General features: G+C 50.8%; 2 protein-coding genes and 1 non-coding gene across 15 annotated transcripts in view; 2 read left to right on the top strand and 1 right to left on the bottom strand.

Annotated features, from left to right (window-relative positions):
• The window catches only part of MMS19 (MMS19 homolog, cytosolic iron-sulfur assembly component), a 35,714-nt gene extending 27,654 nt beyond the window's left edge, over positions 1-8,060 (top strand). For 5 of the 6 annotated variants that reach the window (XM_061402981.1, XM_061402978.1, XM_061402982.1 and 2 more), the window contains 17 exons: positions 178-303; positions 515-596; positions 907-1,007; positions 1,124-1,273; positions 2,520-2,675; positions 3,704-3,803; positions 4,301-4,403; positions 4,552-4,620; positions 4,847-4,973; positions 5,686-5,786; positions 5,910-5,966; positions 6,113-6,299; positions 6,679-6,761; positions 6,890-7,054; positions 7,137-7,196; positions 7,486-7,586; positions 7,667-8,060. In XM_061402981.1, coding sequence (XP_061258965.1) covers positions 178-303; positions 515-596; positions 907-1,007; positions 1,124-1,273; positions 2,520-2,675; positions 3,704-3,803; positions 4,301-4,403; positions 4,552-4,620; positions 4,847-4,973; positions 5,686-5,786; positions 5,910-5,966; positions 6,113-6,299; positions 6,679-6,761; positions 6,890-7,054; positions 7,137-7,196; positions 7,486-7,586; positions 7,667-7,694 — 1,796 coding nt within the window. In that variant the 3' untranslated portion in view covers positions 7,695-8,060. The remainder of the gene's footprint in view (positions 1-177; positions 304-514; positions 597-906; positions 1,008-1,123; positions 1,274-2,519; positions 2,676-3,703; positions 3,804-4,300; positions 4,404-4,551; positions 4,621-4,846; positions 4,974-5,685; positions 5,787-5,909; positions 5,967-6,112; positions 6,300-6,678; positions 6,762-6,889; positions 7,055-7,136; positions 7,197-7,485; positions 7,587-7,666) is intronic. The other variant, XM_061402980.1, reaches the window with a different exon arrangement.
• On the top strand, positions 1,598-1,719 carry LOC133239699 (small nucleolar RNA SNORA28). The gene has a single exon (XR_009733945.1). It is a non-coding gene; the product is annotated as a small nucleolar RNA SNORA28 (small nucleolar RNA).
• Positions 8,061-8,267: 207 nt separating the features above from the next.
• ZDHHC16 (zinc finger DHHC-type palmitoyltransferase 16) lies at positions 8,268-17,560 on the bottom strand. 8 transcript variants are annotated; one of them, XM_061402989.1, is made up of 13 exons: positions 17,354-17,560; positions 15,821-15,934; positions 15,206-15,285; positions 13,472-13,719; positions 13,105-13,299; positions 12,865-12,953; positions 12,444-12,472; positions 11,701-11,834; positions 11,515-11,562; positions 10,596-10,681; positions 9,809-9,932; positions 9,552-9,622; positions 8,268-8,855 (listed from the first exon to the last, which is right to left on the bottom strand). In XM_061402989.1, the coding sequence occupies exons 3-13, from the start codon at positions 15,255-15,257 to the stop codon at positions 8,741-8,743; spliced, it is 1,191 nt and encodes a 396-aa protein (XP_061258973.1). In that variant the 5' UTR covers positions 15,258-15,285; positions 15,821-15,934; positions 17,354-17,560; the 3' UTR covers positions 8,268-8,740. The 8 variants fall into 8 exon arrangements, with proteins under 8 accessions (XP_061258973.1, XP_061258974.1, XP_061258971.1 ...); XM_061402990.1 differs by having other exon boundaries at positions 15,821-15,910; XM_061402987.1 differs by lacking the exon at positions 17,354-17,560 and having other exon boundaries at positions 15,821-17,344.
• Positions 17,561-17,599: the final 39 nt, after the last annotated feature.

Raw genomic sequence — 17,599 nt, 5'->3', positions numbered from 1 at the left:
TGATCCAGTAGTTAGGACTCCATGCTTCCTCTGCAGGGGGCATTGGTTTGATGCCTGGTTGGGGAACTAAGATCCCACGTTCGATGCTACACAGCCAAAAAAAAAATCTGCCCCAAGTTATCTTTGCATCAGTGCTGAATGAGGTTTCCCTCTAACCTGGACTCTGTCTCTCCCTAGATGAAAGACCTCTGAGTGGCTTCAAGGACCAGCTGTGCTCACTGATGTTCATGGCCCTGACAGACCCCAACACCCAGCTTCAGCTTGTTGGCATTCGTACACTCACAGTGTTGGGTGCTCAACCAGGTACACTTAAGGGAAAGAAAAAAGATTGGAGTTTTTGGTCCCTTTGCTGTGGTTTTCTGTCTTAAAGAGCAGTCTTTATTCCCTGGTTCTCACAATTCTGTATGATTTGGGATTTCTATGATCCCAAATTGGGATTTGGGATTATGATTTGGGAAGGATGGTGGTGGCTGCTGGGGAAGAAAGATGAGGTCCATGTCTCCTTCTAATACAGATCTCCTGTCTTCTGGGGACTTGGAGCTAGCAGTGGGTCACCTGTACAGACTGAGCTTCCTGGAGGAGGATTCCCAGAGTTGGTGAGAACATAAGACAGCAAGATAGAGCCAGCTGTTCCAGGGCACTGTGCTCCTGACCCTTGGCTTTCCCAGAGGACACGGACTCTGTGCTTGGCTCTGGCTGCTAACTGGTTGGAGCAATTGTTGTAGGAATGTTCTCTTTTGGGGGGCATTAAGAAGCCCTTTCCAACTTAGTGGTATAGGTACTTGAATCCTGCATTTTTAGAAAGGTGGTCTCAGAAGCCCATGCTCCTGAATCTGCCTAATGGCAGGCCTAGGCAAGAGAGCCTTGGACCCAGCTGAGCTAATGCTCACCTGCCCTGTGCCCCAGCAGGGTGGCAGCACTGGAAGCATCAGGAACCCTGGCCACTCTCTACCCCATGGCCTTCAGCAGCCACTTAGTGCCCAGGCTTGCTGAGGATCTGTGTACAGGTATGTGTCTCTGATCTTCTGTGGCTTGGTCCTTCCCAGGGAAGTTGGTGGGGCGGGGGGGTTCCTTCATGCTTGCCATCACACAGTGAAACCTGATCTCCTGGGTTGCTTTTCAGAGGAGTCAGATTTGGCTAGAGGGGATGGGCCCACCAGGTGCTCCCGGCATCCACGCTGTCTGCAAGCCTTATCAGCTATATCCACACATCCCAGCATCGTCAAGGAGACGCTGCCTCTTCTGCTGCAGCATCTGTGCCAGATGAACAGAGGTGACTACAGGGAACAGTCACTGAGGAGCTGGGCTGGAGGGGGAGCTGCAGTCAGGTTTGGAGTTGATGTGTCTAAAATAGTGGTTCCAGTGATGGCTCTAGTAAGAGTCACATAGGAACTTGAAAAAATGCTGACTGCCTGGGCCTCATGCAGTCCAACTGATTCAGTCTCTAAGGAGCAACAATTATTAAGAATGCCTCGATGATTTCCGTGTGGAATCCATTGAAAAGCACCACTGTAAGGCTATGCTACTCAAAATAGAGTGCATCAGCCAGGAGCGTGGGCAAGATCTGGGAGCTTATTAGAAATGCAGAATCTCATGCAAGTAGCACTCTGTAGCAGATAAAACTGTCTGACACAATTTGAGCTTGCTATAGAAAGAAAGTCTAACCTATTCCGGTATTCTCTTCTCTTCGAGACAAGGCGTTATATAGTCTTAAACAGTGTTCCAGCTGAAAAAAAAAGAAATGCACAATCTCAGGCCCCACTGGTCAGAATCTGCATTTTAGCAGGATCTCCCGGTAAATTGTACACACCCTGGAGTTTGAGGAGCGCTGCTAACAGCTAACAGCTGTGGCTGTTACGAACCTGTGCGTGCCCACCATGGGCCCTCACTAATTCCCTAAGCTCCGCACTCTGTACTGCCCTGTCCTTTGTGGTTGATCCAGTCAACAGAGGATGATCCAGTACCTGATACAGAATAGAAAGAACACTGGATTCAGAGCAGGGCCTGGGTTTGATCCCTGACTTTTGCACTTACTGTGACCCTGGAAAAACCACTGCTAATTTATTGAGCTTTCACATCCTCCTCTACAAAATGGGGGAAATGATACTGCTGAGGGGGTTGTTTTGAAAACTAAAGGAGAATGTATGTTTGACCCTTAAACAAAGTTTGTACAGCACACACACATTTTTTTTCACTGGGTAAAAACTATAGTACATGATCGCAGTTGGTTGAGTCCACAGATGCAGAACTGCAGATCCGGAAGAACCGCTTCGAAGAGAATGGTTATAACTGACACATAGATCTCCGACTGTGCAGGAGGGTAGCTCCCCACACCCCCACGCTGTGTATCAGTGCTTCTGTTGCAGAGCTGGCAGGGCAGATCTCTGCTCCTAGATAAAATGACTTGGCTCTTTATATTAATAAGATACTTACCTTTGATTAGTCTTCCTGTGTCCCGTATCTGACAGACCGGGGAGTGCTTTTAAGAAAACCTTACGGAAAACTTTCTCGCCACACAGGGAGTGTGAGTCCAGGAACCAGTGAAGTTATTGCTGTCTGTCAGAGCCTCCAGCAAGTGGCCGAAAACTGCCAGCGCGACCCCGAGAGCTGCTGGTACTTCCATCAGACAGCTGTACCCTGCCTGCTTGCCTTGGTTGTGCAGGCTTCCGCGCCAGGTAACTTGCCCCTTCTCACCCGTCCCTCTCACCCCAGCCTTTCCACTGTGGTGAACAGCCCTGCCACCTGCAGGGTTTCGCTGGTATTTTGCACCAGCAGAGGTGTCTTTTGAATTCTGTGTCCACGTAATGAGATTTCACTTTAATCACAAGGTGCCAAGCTGACCGCTGGAGAGAACCAAAATCTACTAGTGTTAGCAACACTTCAAAGGACGCACACTTTCCCCCCTCCCCTTCAATTGCTGTGTAATTAGATTAGTTAGAATTAGGCTCTGGAGTTTAGACCTGGTTGGGTCTCATGGTCAACTCTACCACTTGCTCACTTAGGTGCTTAGTCACTCAATTGTGTCCGACTCTCTGCGACCCCATGGACTGCAGCCTGTCAGGCTCCTCTGTCCATGGGAATTCTCTAGGCAAGAATACTGGAATGGCAAGAATTCTCAAGGCAAGAATACATGCCCTTCCCCAGGGATCGAAACCCAGGTCTCCCACATTGCAGGCGGAGTCTTTCCCGTCTGAGCCACTAGGGCAGCCACCACCTGCTAGCTTAGGTGAAATACCTAGGCTTTCTAAGCTCCGTTCCCTCACTTGTGCAAAGGAGATGGAGAGTAATACCTGTGTATCACAGGGTAGTTGGTAAGGATTAAGTAAGTTAATTCGTAATGCTTAACAACAGTGATGTATGTGTGTATGGTAGCTGCTGTGTAAAAGGAGCCACGAAGATAAATCCACGTTACCTTTAAGTTTTTGAAAAAACTAACAGTTCTGATGTTAAGAATATTCCTATTAGCTAGTCTTATTTCCCACTGTTGTCTAGTCAGAGGCAATTCTCAGGAACTCTCTGTGGCCCACATTAGACATTCCTGCTTCTGGTGCCTTGCTGGTTCCCAGGGCTACAGCATTACTAGAGGACAGGTTACAAACTGCTCCTGCTGTAACGAGAGTCAAGGCCCAGTCACGAGGGGGACAGGACCTAATCGTGTGAGCCACAGTCATGGCCTGTGCCTGTGTGTGTTTTGATTTGGCAGAGAAGGAGCACTCAGTTCTGAAAAAAGTCCTGTTGGAGGATGAGGTCTTGGCCACTATGGCATCGGTCATTGCCACTGCCACCACCCACTTGAGCCCTGAGTGAGTATAATCATGCATTCGACTTGATCCCAGGGAGGCTAGCATTCTTGGGAAGTAGCAGATGATTTCCTTCTGAGCTGTCCTCTCACCCAGATGTAAATGTGAAGGTGGTTATTTGTTTTGTAAGTCTTATTGGCAAAGAAAGAAGGGGTCTTTTAGCCCCATGGACTGTGGATGAGGGTTTGGGGAGCCATGGACTAGTGGTTCTTAACTACAGATAGGTGTGCATGAGAGTCACCTGTGAAGCATTTTTGACATATACAGAGTCCTCTTGCTAGATGATAAGCTCCAAGGGAACAGGGATTTGATCTGGCTGGGTCACTACTGTAGCACCAAGGCCCAGGACAGGAATGGTTCCTGGCATGTAGTATGTGCTGAGTTAGTATTTGTTGAAGGTGTGAATGAGCATGCTCTGGTCCCTGGACTCAGTGAGTCCCGGGAACCCCAGGGCTGCTGTCGAACCCTGGCTCCTTGGTGACACTGGGTGTACCCCCTAGCTTAGCCTCCCAGAGTGTCGCCCACATCGTGCCCCTCTTCTTGGACGGCAACATCTCCTTCCTGCCTGAAAACAGCTTCTCTGGCAGATTCCAGCCATTCCAGGTGAGGGTCCGATGGATCAGACCCAGATGGGGAACAGTCTTGGGACATCTGCCCTTCAGATCTTTCTGGGAAATCTGGGATGGGTGTCTTCAGGGGCACAAGTCTCTTGCTGGTGGGACAGGCTTGATAGGGCCCTTCTTCCTTACAGGATGGCTCCTCAGGGCAGAGGCGACTGGTCGCACTGCTTATGGCCTTTGTCTGCTCCCTGCCTCGAAACGTAAGTGACCACAACCTTTGGGGAAAACCCCAGTTTAATCCTGACCAAGGGAGCTGGAGCCCAGGTGACTTCTGGGCTGAAATTTGTCACAGCTAAGCTGATTTTCTGCTTTGCCCACTGGAGAATTCACTTCCCCTTCACCCTGGCCCCTGCTGCCACTCTCTTCTGGTTGTCTCTTGGAGTTCAAATGTTCTCTGGGTCCATGACATGACCAGGTTTTCTACAGGTGGAAATCCCACAGCTGAACCGACTCATGGGGGAGCTTTTAGAGCTGAGCTGCTGCCAAAGCTGCCCCTTCTCCTCTACTGCTGCCGCCAAGTGCTTTGCAGGACTCCTGAACAAGCACCCTGCAGGTACTGGAGGGAGAACCAACTTCTGTTGCAATCTTGAAGTTTAGTAGTAACTCATTCTCTTTAAAGTGAAGTGAAAGTGAAGTCGCTCAGTCGTGTCCGACTTTTGCGACCCCATGGACTATAGCCTGCACCAGGCTTCTCCGTCTGTGGGATTTTCCAGGCAAGAGTACTGGAGTGGCCATTTCCTTCTCCAGGGGATCTTTCTGACCCAGGGATAGAACCCAGGCCTCAGGGATCGAACCCAGTTCTTCCATCTTGCAGGCAGATGCTTTACCCTCTGAGCCACCAGGGAAGCGTCATTCTCTTTAAAAGGAGTTTGCTAATATAATCAGGCTTCCCATGGGACAGCCCTTGGGACAAGAGTCAAGACCAGAGCTGGGCAAAGCTTTTATAGGATGTAAGAAGATAAGGGCTTCAACCAGAGTGCTCTGTCTAGTTCTGTCCTCCTGTTCCCTACAGGGAGCTATCAGGGGTAATTATTAGAAGTGGACAGCTCTTTTCGAAAAAAAGACTTTTTATTAGTAGACTTTTCTAATGCCAACACCCCAACATTATGAGAATACCAGGCTCATGCTGGTGTCCTAGAGCTAAGTGGGCCGAGTCCACAGCCAAAATGACATTGTTCTTTTCTAATGGCTTCTGCATTTAAAGGATTTACAGCCTTTGTTGTCAAAACAGACACATGCGTCAGCATTTCCTACCTCCTTTTTAGGGCAACAGCTGGATGAATTTCTGCAGCTGGCTGTGGACAAAGTGGAGGCTGGGCTGAGCTCTGGGCCCTGTCGTAGTCAGGCCTTCACACTGCTTCTCTGGGTAAGGAGTCGGAAAGGAGTTTGTTAGAGCAGTTAATCTGGTTAAATGAAACCTCTCCCTTGAACCCTGCATGCTTCTCAGGGTTTGGGCATCTTGCCCTGACTTTTCTCTCTCTGGTGACAGGTCACAAAGGCCTTAGTGCTTAGATACCATCCTCTCAGTTCCTGCCTTACAGAGCGGGTAAGTCTTTGCTGAGCAAGCAGAACCTAGGATCTGAACAGGAACTTCGCTCTTGATCCACTTCCTCCCCAAAATGACTGCTGTCCTCCTCTTGGTATTTAAGGTCCTTCCCCATTGATGTACCTCAAAAGCTCTCTTTCCTCCAGCTCATGGGCCTCCTGAGTGATCCAGAACTAGGCCCGGCAGCAGCTGATGGCTTCTCTCTGCTCATGTCCGACTGCACTGACGTGCTAACTCGTGCTGGCCATGCTGAAGTGCGGATCATGTTCCGCCAGCGGTTCTTCACGGATAACGTGCCCGCTTTGGTCCGGGGCTTCCATGCTGCTCCGCAAGGTGAGGAGAGGTTAGAGGAAGGCCCTTAAATATATAGACCTTTCCTTTGTTCAGGCCACAGTCTCTAAAAGAATTTAGGACCCGAGTGCTTCTTTAGAGCATAGTATGGCCTCTACCGGAAGGCTGAACATCTAGATTCTTTTTTTTTTTTTTCCCCACTCCAGTACTGCTGCCTGGAATGAACATCTAGATTCTTGACCCACTCTTTTCCTTTGATGGATGTACCTTGCCTATTCTGAGCCCGAGGGGCTTTTTTTGTTTGTAAAAAAGAAAAAATAAAAATCTATAGGCTGATGTCCCAGCTTCACCAGAGATTGGAATTGAATTCCCACGCTCTGTCAGAGCCCAGTTTTCCCCTTAGCTTTTCCATTTTTTGCAGATGTGAAGCCAAACTACCTGAAGGGTCTGTCTCATGTACTTAACAGGCTGCCAAAGCCTGTGCTCCTGCCAGAGCTGCCCACGGTAAGCCTTGCCATCACAGCCTCTAAGCAGGGATGAAGCCATTGTCCCCCCCATGCTGGGGCTGGAAAGGGGAGGAGAAGCAGGCTTATCAAACATGTGGTCACCCCCCGCTTCCTGTGACCCCTTAGCTGCTCTCCCTGCTGCTGGAGGCCCTGTCCTGCCCCGACTCTGTGGTGCAGCTCTCAACCCTCAGCTGCCTTCAGCCTCTTCTACTGGAAGCACCCCAGGTCATGAGTCTTCACGTTGACACCCTCATCACCAAGTTCCTGAACCTCAGTGCCAGCCCTTCCATGGTGCGTTGAGCCCTGACAACTCTTTGGCCTGTACGCCTCCCCTTCATGGGTTTCCCCTCACCTCCTTATGGTTGTGTTCTAGGCGGTCCGGATCGCTGCACTGCAGTGTATGCACGCTCTCACTCGCCTGCCCACCCCCGTGGTGAGTACCGCAGGTGTCCCTCTCTGGCCTGGAAACTTCCTAGAAGAGCCAGGGCCACCTTTCTGCCTTAAGCATGCAGGACTGGCCATCCGGCTGTGCTACTGAGGTATGCACTATATAGTACAGATAGGCAAGGGTTTCCTGAGTCCTTGAAAACAGAACGGCCAGCCTGCCACACAGCACTGTCTGGAGTCAGTGAAGAATAGGAAGAGTATTAGATGTAGAGTCAGAGCAGCTTTTTGGGTTACCTTGGTTGAACAAGCTAAGATGAGATCCTCTAACTCCACAGCTGCTGCCATACAAACCACAGGTGATCCGGGCCTTAGCCAAACCCCTGGATGACAAGAAGAGGCTGGTGCGTAAGGAAGCAGTGTCAGCCAGGGGAGAATGGTGAGTTTCTAGGTCACAGGGAGAGACGGGACTGAAGTGAGCCTCACCACCAATGCTGTCAACATGCTTTTTGCCTACAGGTTTCTGCTGGGGAGCCCTGGCAGCTGAGCCCCCCATCCCTGGCCTACACTGACTGACATTCTAACCTGAAGTTACTAACCATCGAGCCGCCTTGCTCAGGCAGGGAGACCGCTGGCCCCTGCCTGCCTTTCCCACAGACACAACACAATGCCGGGCCTCTGCCGCATGGCTGTACAAGAAATACAGGAATCCTGATTCCTAATGGATTTGGGAAGTCTCTCAACTGCGTGTGAGACTACTTGTGTTTGAAGAATGATCCCTCGTCTTGGGGCTCTTCCATTTATATGTCAGAAAAAAGGAGCTATGCTGCTGAGGGTGAATGCAGATGTGTGTGGCCCTGAGGACCAGGGAGGGTGGTGTGTACCTGCTGGAGAATAAAGAATTTTTTGGTAACGGGGCTGTCAGTTATTTCCCTCTTGCACTTATGCCTCAGAAGCATCACTGCTTGACCTAGAACAGAAACGATAGGAATTGTTCAGGACATCCAGCCCCTCCAAGTGGGGCACGGGTGGTGGGACCAGAACATCTGCGCACTAGGCCCTGACCCTGATTTCCCCTTCCCTGTCCCACCGGAAAGGCAAAGAGTGAAAAGCTACAGTCTTTACAAAATCAAATACCTTTATTTTTGCTCCCTTCAGCAGCACAAGAAGTGGCAGTGACCTCAGCGGTAGGCCTGATATCTTTGCCCTGTTGAGAAGCCAGAATCTCATCTCTACCATTCAGCTGTTTCCTCAGACGGCAAGTGGAAGAGGTGGCGGCCAACCCCAGTGCTGTAACCTGGAGGAGGTCGGGGTCAACCTGGCAAGGTTGCTAGCTGCCTGATCTCCAGTCTGGGGCTGGACTTATGTTTGCCTGAGTAAAGGGACATGAGTCCTAGGATTTCTCCACATTGTGCCTTGCTTCTGCAGCAGCCAGGAGATCAGTCCTTGAGTTGTCCCTGCATGGTACCCTGGGGCAGGCCCACTGGCTCTTTTGGCTCAAGGATCCCAAGAAGCTATCCTTGGAGGCCCTTGAGGCAACGCAGGAAGCAGGGTGGTGCTCAAGTTGTGGCTGACACACTCCAGCTTACACGCTCACACTGCCATCACAGAGGCTGAGTGAGCAGTCACCCAGGGCGGGGGATCCCAGCTCATTCCGTTCCCATGGGGCAAGTGACTGGAAGGTAACAACACCCGAGTAAGCCAGTGCCTGTAAAAGAAGACAAATACTCCTGAGATCCAGGCCTTCCTAGTCTTCCTCCCTGATCCTCAAGCCTCAGCAAAGATAGCTCAAGGCAGTCTGAAGCTACCTTGGCATTCATCACAAAAGTAACAGAAGTTCCAATTTAGTCCAAGAAATACACTTTTCACTCTGGTGCCTTGAAGGCCTTTAGAGGTTTTGAGCTAACTTCTAATGGGCACTGTGAGCACAGTGACAGGCAGCAATAATGAGGACAGGAAAAGGGAGGGCAGGTACTCAGTGGTCACCTACTTACTATCGCCTCGGTAGCTGCAATCTAAAAAACGATTTACCTTTGTCTCTTGGGCTGAGGGAGCTAGCTTCATTTATTGTCTTAGACCTCTGTCACAAGTAACTTCAGTCCCACAAGTTACCTGCTTGAAATCCAACACTGCCATACAAATGAGAGCTCCCTTCCTGAGAAAAGCTTTCAGGACTCTACTGTAGTCATCTGCTACTGTACCAATATAGTAGCCACTGGCCACGTGTGCCTAATTAAATTGGTGAAAATGAAATTAAAATTCAATCCACTAACATATGAGGCATGTTTCGAGCACTCAGAAGCCATATGTGACTAGTGGCTAATGTCAGGCAGCACAAGTGTAGGATGTTCTTCTCAACACAGCAAGTGCAACAGACAATGCTGATCTAGATGTTTTACTTTACCTTCCTGTGTCCACACCCAGGAATACCTTCCAGTTGTCCAAGCAGCCATAGTTGTAATGATTCCTAAAAACCTAGAGCAAAGAAAAACGTTTCTAAGAACTCTCTTCCTTAAACCAATTTTGAGCCTAAATTGGCTAGGCAACTTCCGGGCTTCAGGCCTGCCCTAGTTGGCCCTGACCATGGGAGAAAAACCAACTCTACAGAACAGCAGGTTTGCTTACCACTCGCCCCAGCACCCCAAAACCAGCCCCACTCACTCTGCCCTTGGCCTGCAGCCGCTGGCGCTCCTTCTTGTTGATGTGCCTTTCGATGCTAGTCTCACCTCGACTGATAAGCACAGCGTGCCATATGGTTAGGGCACCCAGGGCAAGTGCCACAGAACTGAGAAAAGAAGGGCAAAGATTGGGGGGTAGCATGGAGAGGGTTAGAGGCCATGAGTAGGTCTGAAACTGCGCTGAGCAACAGTGACTGGTGAGGGACCTCTGCCTTCTCTCCCAGCTGATGGCTCCTAAGTGAACTTTTACTTCACTGCATCTACTGATAAAAACAGCATCCATGAAAAACCATCTATATGGGCCAAGAATAAATTATGTGGCAAGGAGAATGGGGAAATAAGTCTATTACTAATGAAAATGTTCTACATTTCCTAAAATACCCATGCTTGGGAGACAAGAAGAGGGGACTAACAGCACCAAGGATCAAAATAAAACGGCACATCAGATTCCAGCTCTACCATCTCTACTTGCGTATCACGGAACAAATCACCTCACCCCCTCACATCTGCAGCTTTCCTCCTCTACAAAATGCATCTGCTCTTAAAAGGAGTTGAACTTCCCTTCGCACATACCAAACCCTCAGTGCCAAGTCCTTCGTGTTCCCTCCCCCAAAATGCTGAAGAAAATTAAGCTCTACTCTTGGCCAACCTAAGTGAGGCTAAGAACAGCAACAGTTCATACAGGGAGGGGTTCCTGCCTGTGTGGGCACTGTAAAAGGCTTTCTGAAGCTGCCCCTCCCTTCAACTGTCAAAAATGAGAGTTAAGATACCTGCACAGGAACCAGAGGTAGACAAGACTCTTGTGAGTCACTCTTTCTCGGAAGGAGAAGGTGGGTGGTGGGGTCTGATGGTAAGTCTAGAAAAAAAACAGCACAGTCTGGCTCCTTGACTCTGCTGGTCTCCACCAGAACCCAGCACCTGCAGGCAGGGAAGTGATCCAGGCCCAGGGGGAGAAGATAGGGGGTTCAGCCACAGAGGAGTCAGGGCAGCAGCCAGATGGGTGGACCAAGCCAGTGGCATCGTCATGTGGACATACACTGGGCAGAGCGGGTCTGGACAGGATAGTAAAGCACAGGAGGGACCAACCCTGGGCCTTTAGCTGTGACAACACAAACGGGGCTCCAGGGGAAGCCACTCCACTTCCCAGTCAGAACTGTGCGGCTGTAATCCCCTAGAGAGGGGACCAGATCACACCCAGAATAGAATGACTGGAGGGGGAGAACAGGGAGCCCCACTAAGGACCAAAATGGCAGCAGAGGCAAGTCTCAAGCCGACAATCTGCTCAAAACAAGGAGTCCTAGAAGGCCTGGGGATCCTGATGGAGATGCAGACAGACCAGGAGCAAAGGATCGTCAGACTGGCCCAGCCCGACCTCTGTCCCCTGGAACCCCATTACACAGACTAACATGGACTCTGTACTGCTCAGGCCATCACCAAGGCAGAGCCCTTGCTCAGCCCAAAGAAGGTGAAATGGGATAGAGAGCCAAAAACTCACATACCAGGGACTCCCAGCTGGTCCCCAGGCCACTTGGTCTGCTTGTGGCAGGCAGCCCCCAGAACACCCCGATCCAGTCTCGACTGGCCTGAGCCCAGTCTCTACAACTCGACTAACAGGTGGGCCCCAGTTGCCTCAGCAACTCTATACCCCTGGCCTGAGCAGCAGGAGGCAGTGGGGTGGGGAGAGCCCACCTGGTTGGCAACCGCCTGTAGTTTGTTCTTGTCGAGCTGTTTCATTTTCTAAGGGGATGGAAAACAGTGCTGGTTACACTCTCAAGCCTCTAGGAGAGGGGGGTGCTACCAGCCCCTTCTTAGGGACAAATTCCACACCCCAAAGTGCTCTCTACTGAGCTGCTCTTTTCCTAACTATGGGCTCACCTCGATGGCAGCATAAGCCTCCCGGAAAAGGTCCCAGCTTCCATAGCTGCAGTAGACACAGCCCAGGGTCATGAAAAAGCAGAAAGAGAAGAAGTACCGATGGTTATAGTGGCCCACACAGTTGTTTAGCCAGGCTGGTGGGGAAAGGATTAAGGACAAGACCAAACACACAACTTCAGGGGGTGTCCTGGCTTCTCTGGTTTCTCTGTGGTTCCTAACAATATCATCCAAGCCCAAGGATTCCATCACCAAAGGCAGGAAAATATGGGACTTCCCTGAAGTTGAGGGGAAAGTGTTAAAGCTTTTCAAAGCCCTCACGAGTCCCACCAGGAGATCATGAAAGCCGAAATCCTTTAGTAAAATGTGTCTGCTAATATTCAGACAAACAGGTTTACCAGACATCTGTGTGGGACAGCAGAAAGGGACCGATGGTTCTATCTGGACCCCCACTGGACAACCCACTGAACAAGACCTCTCTTTCCATCCGATGGATGTTAGCATGAAAGTCTACGAGAGAAAGAGCTGTTAGGGAGAGAGGCCTTGCTCCCAGAAGATCCGTCCCAGACAGCACATTATTCCCAGGAGATGATTGGTCCCCACAACTGCTCTTCTACTAACTTCTCCTGAGCCCAGTGTTCTCTGCAGGGTGAAGCTAGAAGCCTTGGGTCTGTGGCCCTTAAACCTGTGCAGTGCTCTGGAGCTAAAGGAGGAGGTTTCAGGCAGAGGAGATAGCAAAAGGATACGGCAGTGATGATCCATCTTCAGCACACACCTGTGAGGGAGGGACACAGGCTCTGTTACGGTGGCCAAGGTTCTCGAGATGTCAGTGCCAATCCTTTCCTACAAGGACCAGCATCCTGCTGAGGCGGAAAGGGCACAGACTTTGAGGACAGCCAGGCCTTGCTTCAAACCCTGCTTCACTGGCTACAAGACACTGGACAAGGTAACTCGGGTCTCTTGCCTACCTTGACCCCTCTCTCTGAACCTCACTTTCCCCAAGCGGTGATAACGCATAACTCGCAGGCCATCCTGGGGCCCATGTCCTCAGGACATGTGGCCTGGCACATGACAGGGTACCCCATGAATGTCCAGGCAAATGCCAGGTCTAGGTTTTGCCCTGGGGCTACAGCAAAAGGGCCATGGCTGGGGTTCCCAGAGACCCACCTATTGCAGATGCTGCAGTGGTGTGTTCGGGCTGGCTTGGGGTTAATGCACTTCTTACAGATGGAGACTGTTGTCATATCATTCCTGCCCTGTGCAGAGGGAGAAAAGCAACGTGACGACTGCGGCAGCACCGGTCTCGTACCTCAGAAACACCAAGGGACTCTCCCCCCCATTCCTGGGACTGGCTCCCATGGCCTGAAGTTCTCTTCCACCCCCATGCCCCTGGAGGGGGGTACCCACCTGGGGTGGGTATCCAGGTGGGGTGGTGATAGCCTGGTAGTAATGGAAGACGATGAGAATCAGATTCCAGTGACTATAGAAGAAATGCCAGCAGAGCCGGGGCACGGAGTAGGTTTGGAGGATGAGGGGCAGGACACACAGGTAGGCGATGGCCACGATGGAGCTGGTCAGCACGATCACCAGCACCACGAACACCTGCCAACACCGGGGAGGTCAGGAGGATGCCATGAGAGAGCGCAGCAATGCCCAGAGAAGACTCAGGAGCTTCCCAAGGGTAGGAGGCCAGTGTGGGTCCTGACCCAGGGTAAGTTTGCCAGACACATGCGCTCCCCAAACAACCCTTTTCCTGCCCCCGGGCATCACTCACCACCCCACACCAGCGGATCACGTTGTCCACCAGCCAGTAGATAGGCTCAAAGGCAGCGTCCACGGCGGTGTCACTGCCCCCGAAGGAGTTGTAGAGCAGGGAGCGCAGGCAGACCTTGCCGTAGCGCCAGCGCTGCACCAGGCCGCGGAGCAGAGGTGGGCAGCGGCGCCTGTAGCCCAGGAGCAGAAGCAGGCGCAGGCAAAGGCGGGCAGGGCCCAGCAGTAGGCTCCACTGGCCCCGCATGGCTCCTAGGAGAGCATAGCACCGTGAGGGGCCAGCCTGGGTCCTGTCCCTCCCTGCCCCACCACTGGGCAGCTTAGAGGCGGAGACCTAAGGCTGAGGCCCGCCGGGCCAGTCACCAGCTGGGAAATAGGGAGGCAGCTCCAAGCTCAAGCAGGGTCTCTGGAATTGTCTATGTGGACAGACCACTGGGTAGAGCCCAACCAATGTGCACAAAGCTATCCGCGTGGCCCTGTGGGCCTGGCCACTGTAGCAGAGGTGTCCGGGGTCTCCTGCCTGCCCTGTGCTGTGCTTAGCTGCTCAGCTGTGTCTGACTCTTTGCGACCCCATGGACTGTAACCCGCCAAGCTCCTCTGTCCATGGGGATTCTCCAGGCAAGAATACTGGGGTGGGTTGCCATGCTCTCCTCCAAGGGATCTTCCCAATCCAGGGATTGAACCCAGGTCTCCTGCATTGCAAGCGGATTCTTTACCGTCTGAGCCACGAGGGAAGCCCCTACCTCCTAACAACCGTCTTCACCAGGAACAGCAGTGAGGGAGTGAGTTCACACCATGCGAATCCTGCACCTAGATCTTCCCTGGTGCTATCCAGGCAAAAGACACTTATCCGTCCTACTGCCATTACCGGCCTGGGGGCATGAGAGTCCCTGTCTCCTGTGGGGACAGCTCACCTCCCCCTTGCATGACATAAGATGCTCTGTCTCCAATTCTAGTCCCAGTCCCACTCCAAGCATGAACAAAACAACGGGTCCTGAGCAGATCACCACCAAGCAGGAGACATGGCGGTATGGAGGACGGCAGAAGAAGACCACAGGGCCCGCCCTCTGCGTAATGAGTTTCCCTTGCTCTGTTCTAGCTGGACACTTGAGAGCTTTCTCTGCAGCTGCTGCCCTGGCCCCAGGTGTCCCAACCAGCCTGTCCAGCTCTTTAGCGCTGTGCACGGCTCCTCTGAAAGTGCCTTAACCTCCTCCATGTGATTTTTACCTCAACTAACAGCCACGGGAGGTCAGCTACCCAGGCAATGCCCAGAACAGAACATACAGATTACTTTGATGATATTCTCATCAATTCTGCAGATAAAAGGTCTTATCAGAGAGGAAATTATCTGATTTTCCCCTATGGCTACTTTGTCCTCTGCAACTCCACTGACTTATTTAACAGGCAGCTCAAAGCCCAGCAGAAACTGGAGGAGGCTGCTCCACTGTAGGGATGGTGTCATTTCAGTAACTGGAGCAAGGTACTCTCCTTACACCCTGACATCCCCACAAGAGGCCTTTCAAAGAAAACTTAATTACCTCCTTCCATAAGCCCTCTGAAGACTTAAGGCAAAAACAAAGCCAGCAGATAAGACCAGCAAGGAGAAGACAGACAATTCAGTAGGGACCTACTTCTGTAGCAGGATAAAGTAAGTTGGCCATTTCCATCATCTCCGAGAGGCTTAGAGAACAAAGGGACAGCGCAGAAAAGAGAAAAAGGAAAAGCTCAAACTTCCTACCTCCTTTGACTTGGACTCCTATTGTGTGGAATCCTGATTTGGCTCGAAGCATGAATTTTCAAATAGTGTACAGCTACAATCTAATGTAACAGTGGAATGAAACATTTTACCCCAAAACAAATCCAAGTGACTTAGGTTATCCACACCATCATTCATTCCCTTACTAAAGCTAATGAAGAGTTTTCTATTTACTAAAATAGTTTTAACAGCAACAGCAGGCAAATAAGATGTGTGCCTCATCTGTAATAAACAAAAATTATATACCATCTCTCCTGTTTAGAAGGAAAAAACCCTTCATTTTCTGATTCTCCACTTTTTAGATTGTCTCAGCTACTTCTGGAATTACTGAACTCTACAGGAAATGCCTCAAAGACCAGACTTATCAAGTCTCAGCTGCCCCACAACTTGACTACTTAGGATTCAATTCTGCCCTGAAGTAGATCTGTGACCTTGGGCAAACCACCAAATTCTGTTGGGACTCAGTTTTCTTGTGTTCCCATTAATGAGAGAGTAGGATTAAATACTAAGGCACCTTTCTGCTCTACCCACTTTATGACTATATATACAGTTGGTAAGATACAAATGAAATGTTTATAAAGTGCTTAGCACCAATACCTGGATCATGGACGTACTCAATAAATACTTGTTGAATGAACGAACTGGAGGGATGCCGAAGTGGAAAGGCTGGTCAGATGTCCATCTGTCCTACAGATAATAGCAAGGACACTCCTGCCAACGTGATAACACGAAATAAGTGTCAGCTGCTACATTCTTCATGATCAATACAGAGAGAAATGAAAACCACTGGTGGAATCATTGCACTTCAGAGGTAGAAGTCATTCTAGAAAACTATCCAACCAGTAATCAACACAAACATGTAAGCTGAAAACTTGTAGGTACAGAGCTTAAGACCAGATTATGTAAAAGAAGTCTGAGACCAAGGCCCCCTTCCCTTATTTTACTTAGTGAGGTTTCGGGGGGTATGGGAACGCCAGGGAATAAATATGTAGTCCATGGGACCACAACTGAACATAAGAAGTTTTCATCTCAGGAAACTGAGATAAAGCAGAGCTCAAAAAACTGTGTGTTGGGGGTGAGGGGTGGTGATGGAAGTGAACAGGGCAGGAAATAGAGTTTCCCTATCACCCCAAACAGAGAAGGCAATGGCAACCCACTCCAGTACTCTTGCCTGGAAACTCCCATGGACGGAGGAGCCTGGTAGGCTGCAATCCATGGGGTCGCTAAGAGTCGGACATAACTGAGCGACTTCACTTTCACTTTTCACTTTTCTGCATGGGAGAAGGAAGTGGCAACCCACTCCAGTGTTCTTGCCTGGAGAATCCCAGGGATGGGGGAGCCTGCTAGGCTGCTGTCTCTGGGGTGGCACAAAGTCGGACACAACTGAATCGACTTAGCAGCAGCAACATCACCCCCAACACAAGCCTTGAACACTCTGATCCCTCAGTGCTAGCAACACAGTGACACGTGCCACCAGATCAGAGGGGAGTGGAGGTCACAGCACTCTCCTCTCCCCAAGGCTCTCAGTCACCAACTCTTTCCCAAGGGGAAACTGGACATGGGGGCTATTAGGGGTGGGAGTAAACACATAGATTCCAAAGACACCAAAGGGCAGAGGAAACAGAGTCGACATAACTCATTTGAACAAAGATGCTGTTTTGAGGGTATTTACAGTCTGAAGCAGCAACTGTCAATCATCAGTAAGAGCAACACTAATTCATGCACAGACTTTCCTTCCAGACTAGCACGCTTCCGCAAGATTGGAGGCTGCAGTTACAGAAACTGACGAAACGTTTTATTTCTCAATAAGGCTGGCATGGTCAAAGAATGAAAGACTGAAAGTAAAAATTAACTTGAGTACCTGTTCGGTCTCTATCTTGAACTATCTTAGAGATACGGTACAATTAGAATCCTATCCTTGGGGATGAATTTCCAAATCTGTGAAATGGGCGAGTTGGCTGGGCTGACCTTCCAGCTCCACGCCTCAGGGCTGCCCGGAGGGTGCGCTCCGTCCGGTTCGATGGCACGGCCGTGCAAAGCAGGAACTCGGGCTCACAAGGCCCGGGAACAGGGCCCGACCCTATAAAAAGCGACAGGACTGGGCAGAAAAGGCCGCAGCTTCGCTCTTACCTGCCGCCGGCCGATTCTTCAATCAGCCAAGTCGAACTCCGCAGCCTCCGCCGCCGCTCACTGCCACCCCCTCCAGCTCGGCGTCTACCGGCCCGGCTCAATCCAATCAACCATGGCCCGCCGCCCACAGGTCCAGCCTGCAGACCCGGACCCACCGCCCGCCCATCCTTGACCACAGGCGCAAGCGCAGGAGTTCCGAAGCCCCGCCCCCGAACTCGTCCCGATGCAACCTGGGAAATGGAGTTT

The sequence above is a fragment of the Bos javanicus genome, chromosome 26 (genome assembly GCF_032452875.1).
Source record: "Bos javanicus breed banteng chromosome 26, ARS-OSU_banteng_1.0, whole genome shotgun sequence".
NCBI lineage: Eukaryota > Metazoa > Chordata > Mammalia > Artiodactyla > Bovidae > Bos > Bos javanicus.
The sequence above is the reverse complement of the archived record's forward strand: the minus strand, read 5'-3'. Positions and strand labels throughout refer to the sequence as shown.

What these genes read in the sequence shown, in the direction of transcription:
- ZDHHC16 (XM_061402989.1), bottom strand. Translation starts at nt 15,257, where the DNA reads ATGCTTCGAGCCAAATCAGGATTCCACACAATAGGAGTCCAAGTCAAA. An exon ending in CACCTGGATACCCACCCCAG is followed by an intron (nt 12,954 to 13,104) that starts GTGGGTACCCCC and finishes CCCTCTGCACAG; the next exon opens with GGCAGGAATGATATGACAAC. An exon ending in TACCTCTGGTTCCTGTGCAG is followed by an intron (nt 9,933 to 10,595) that starts GTATCTTAACTC and finishes TTCTTTTCTCAG; the next exon opens with TTCTGTGGCACTTGCCCTGG.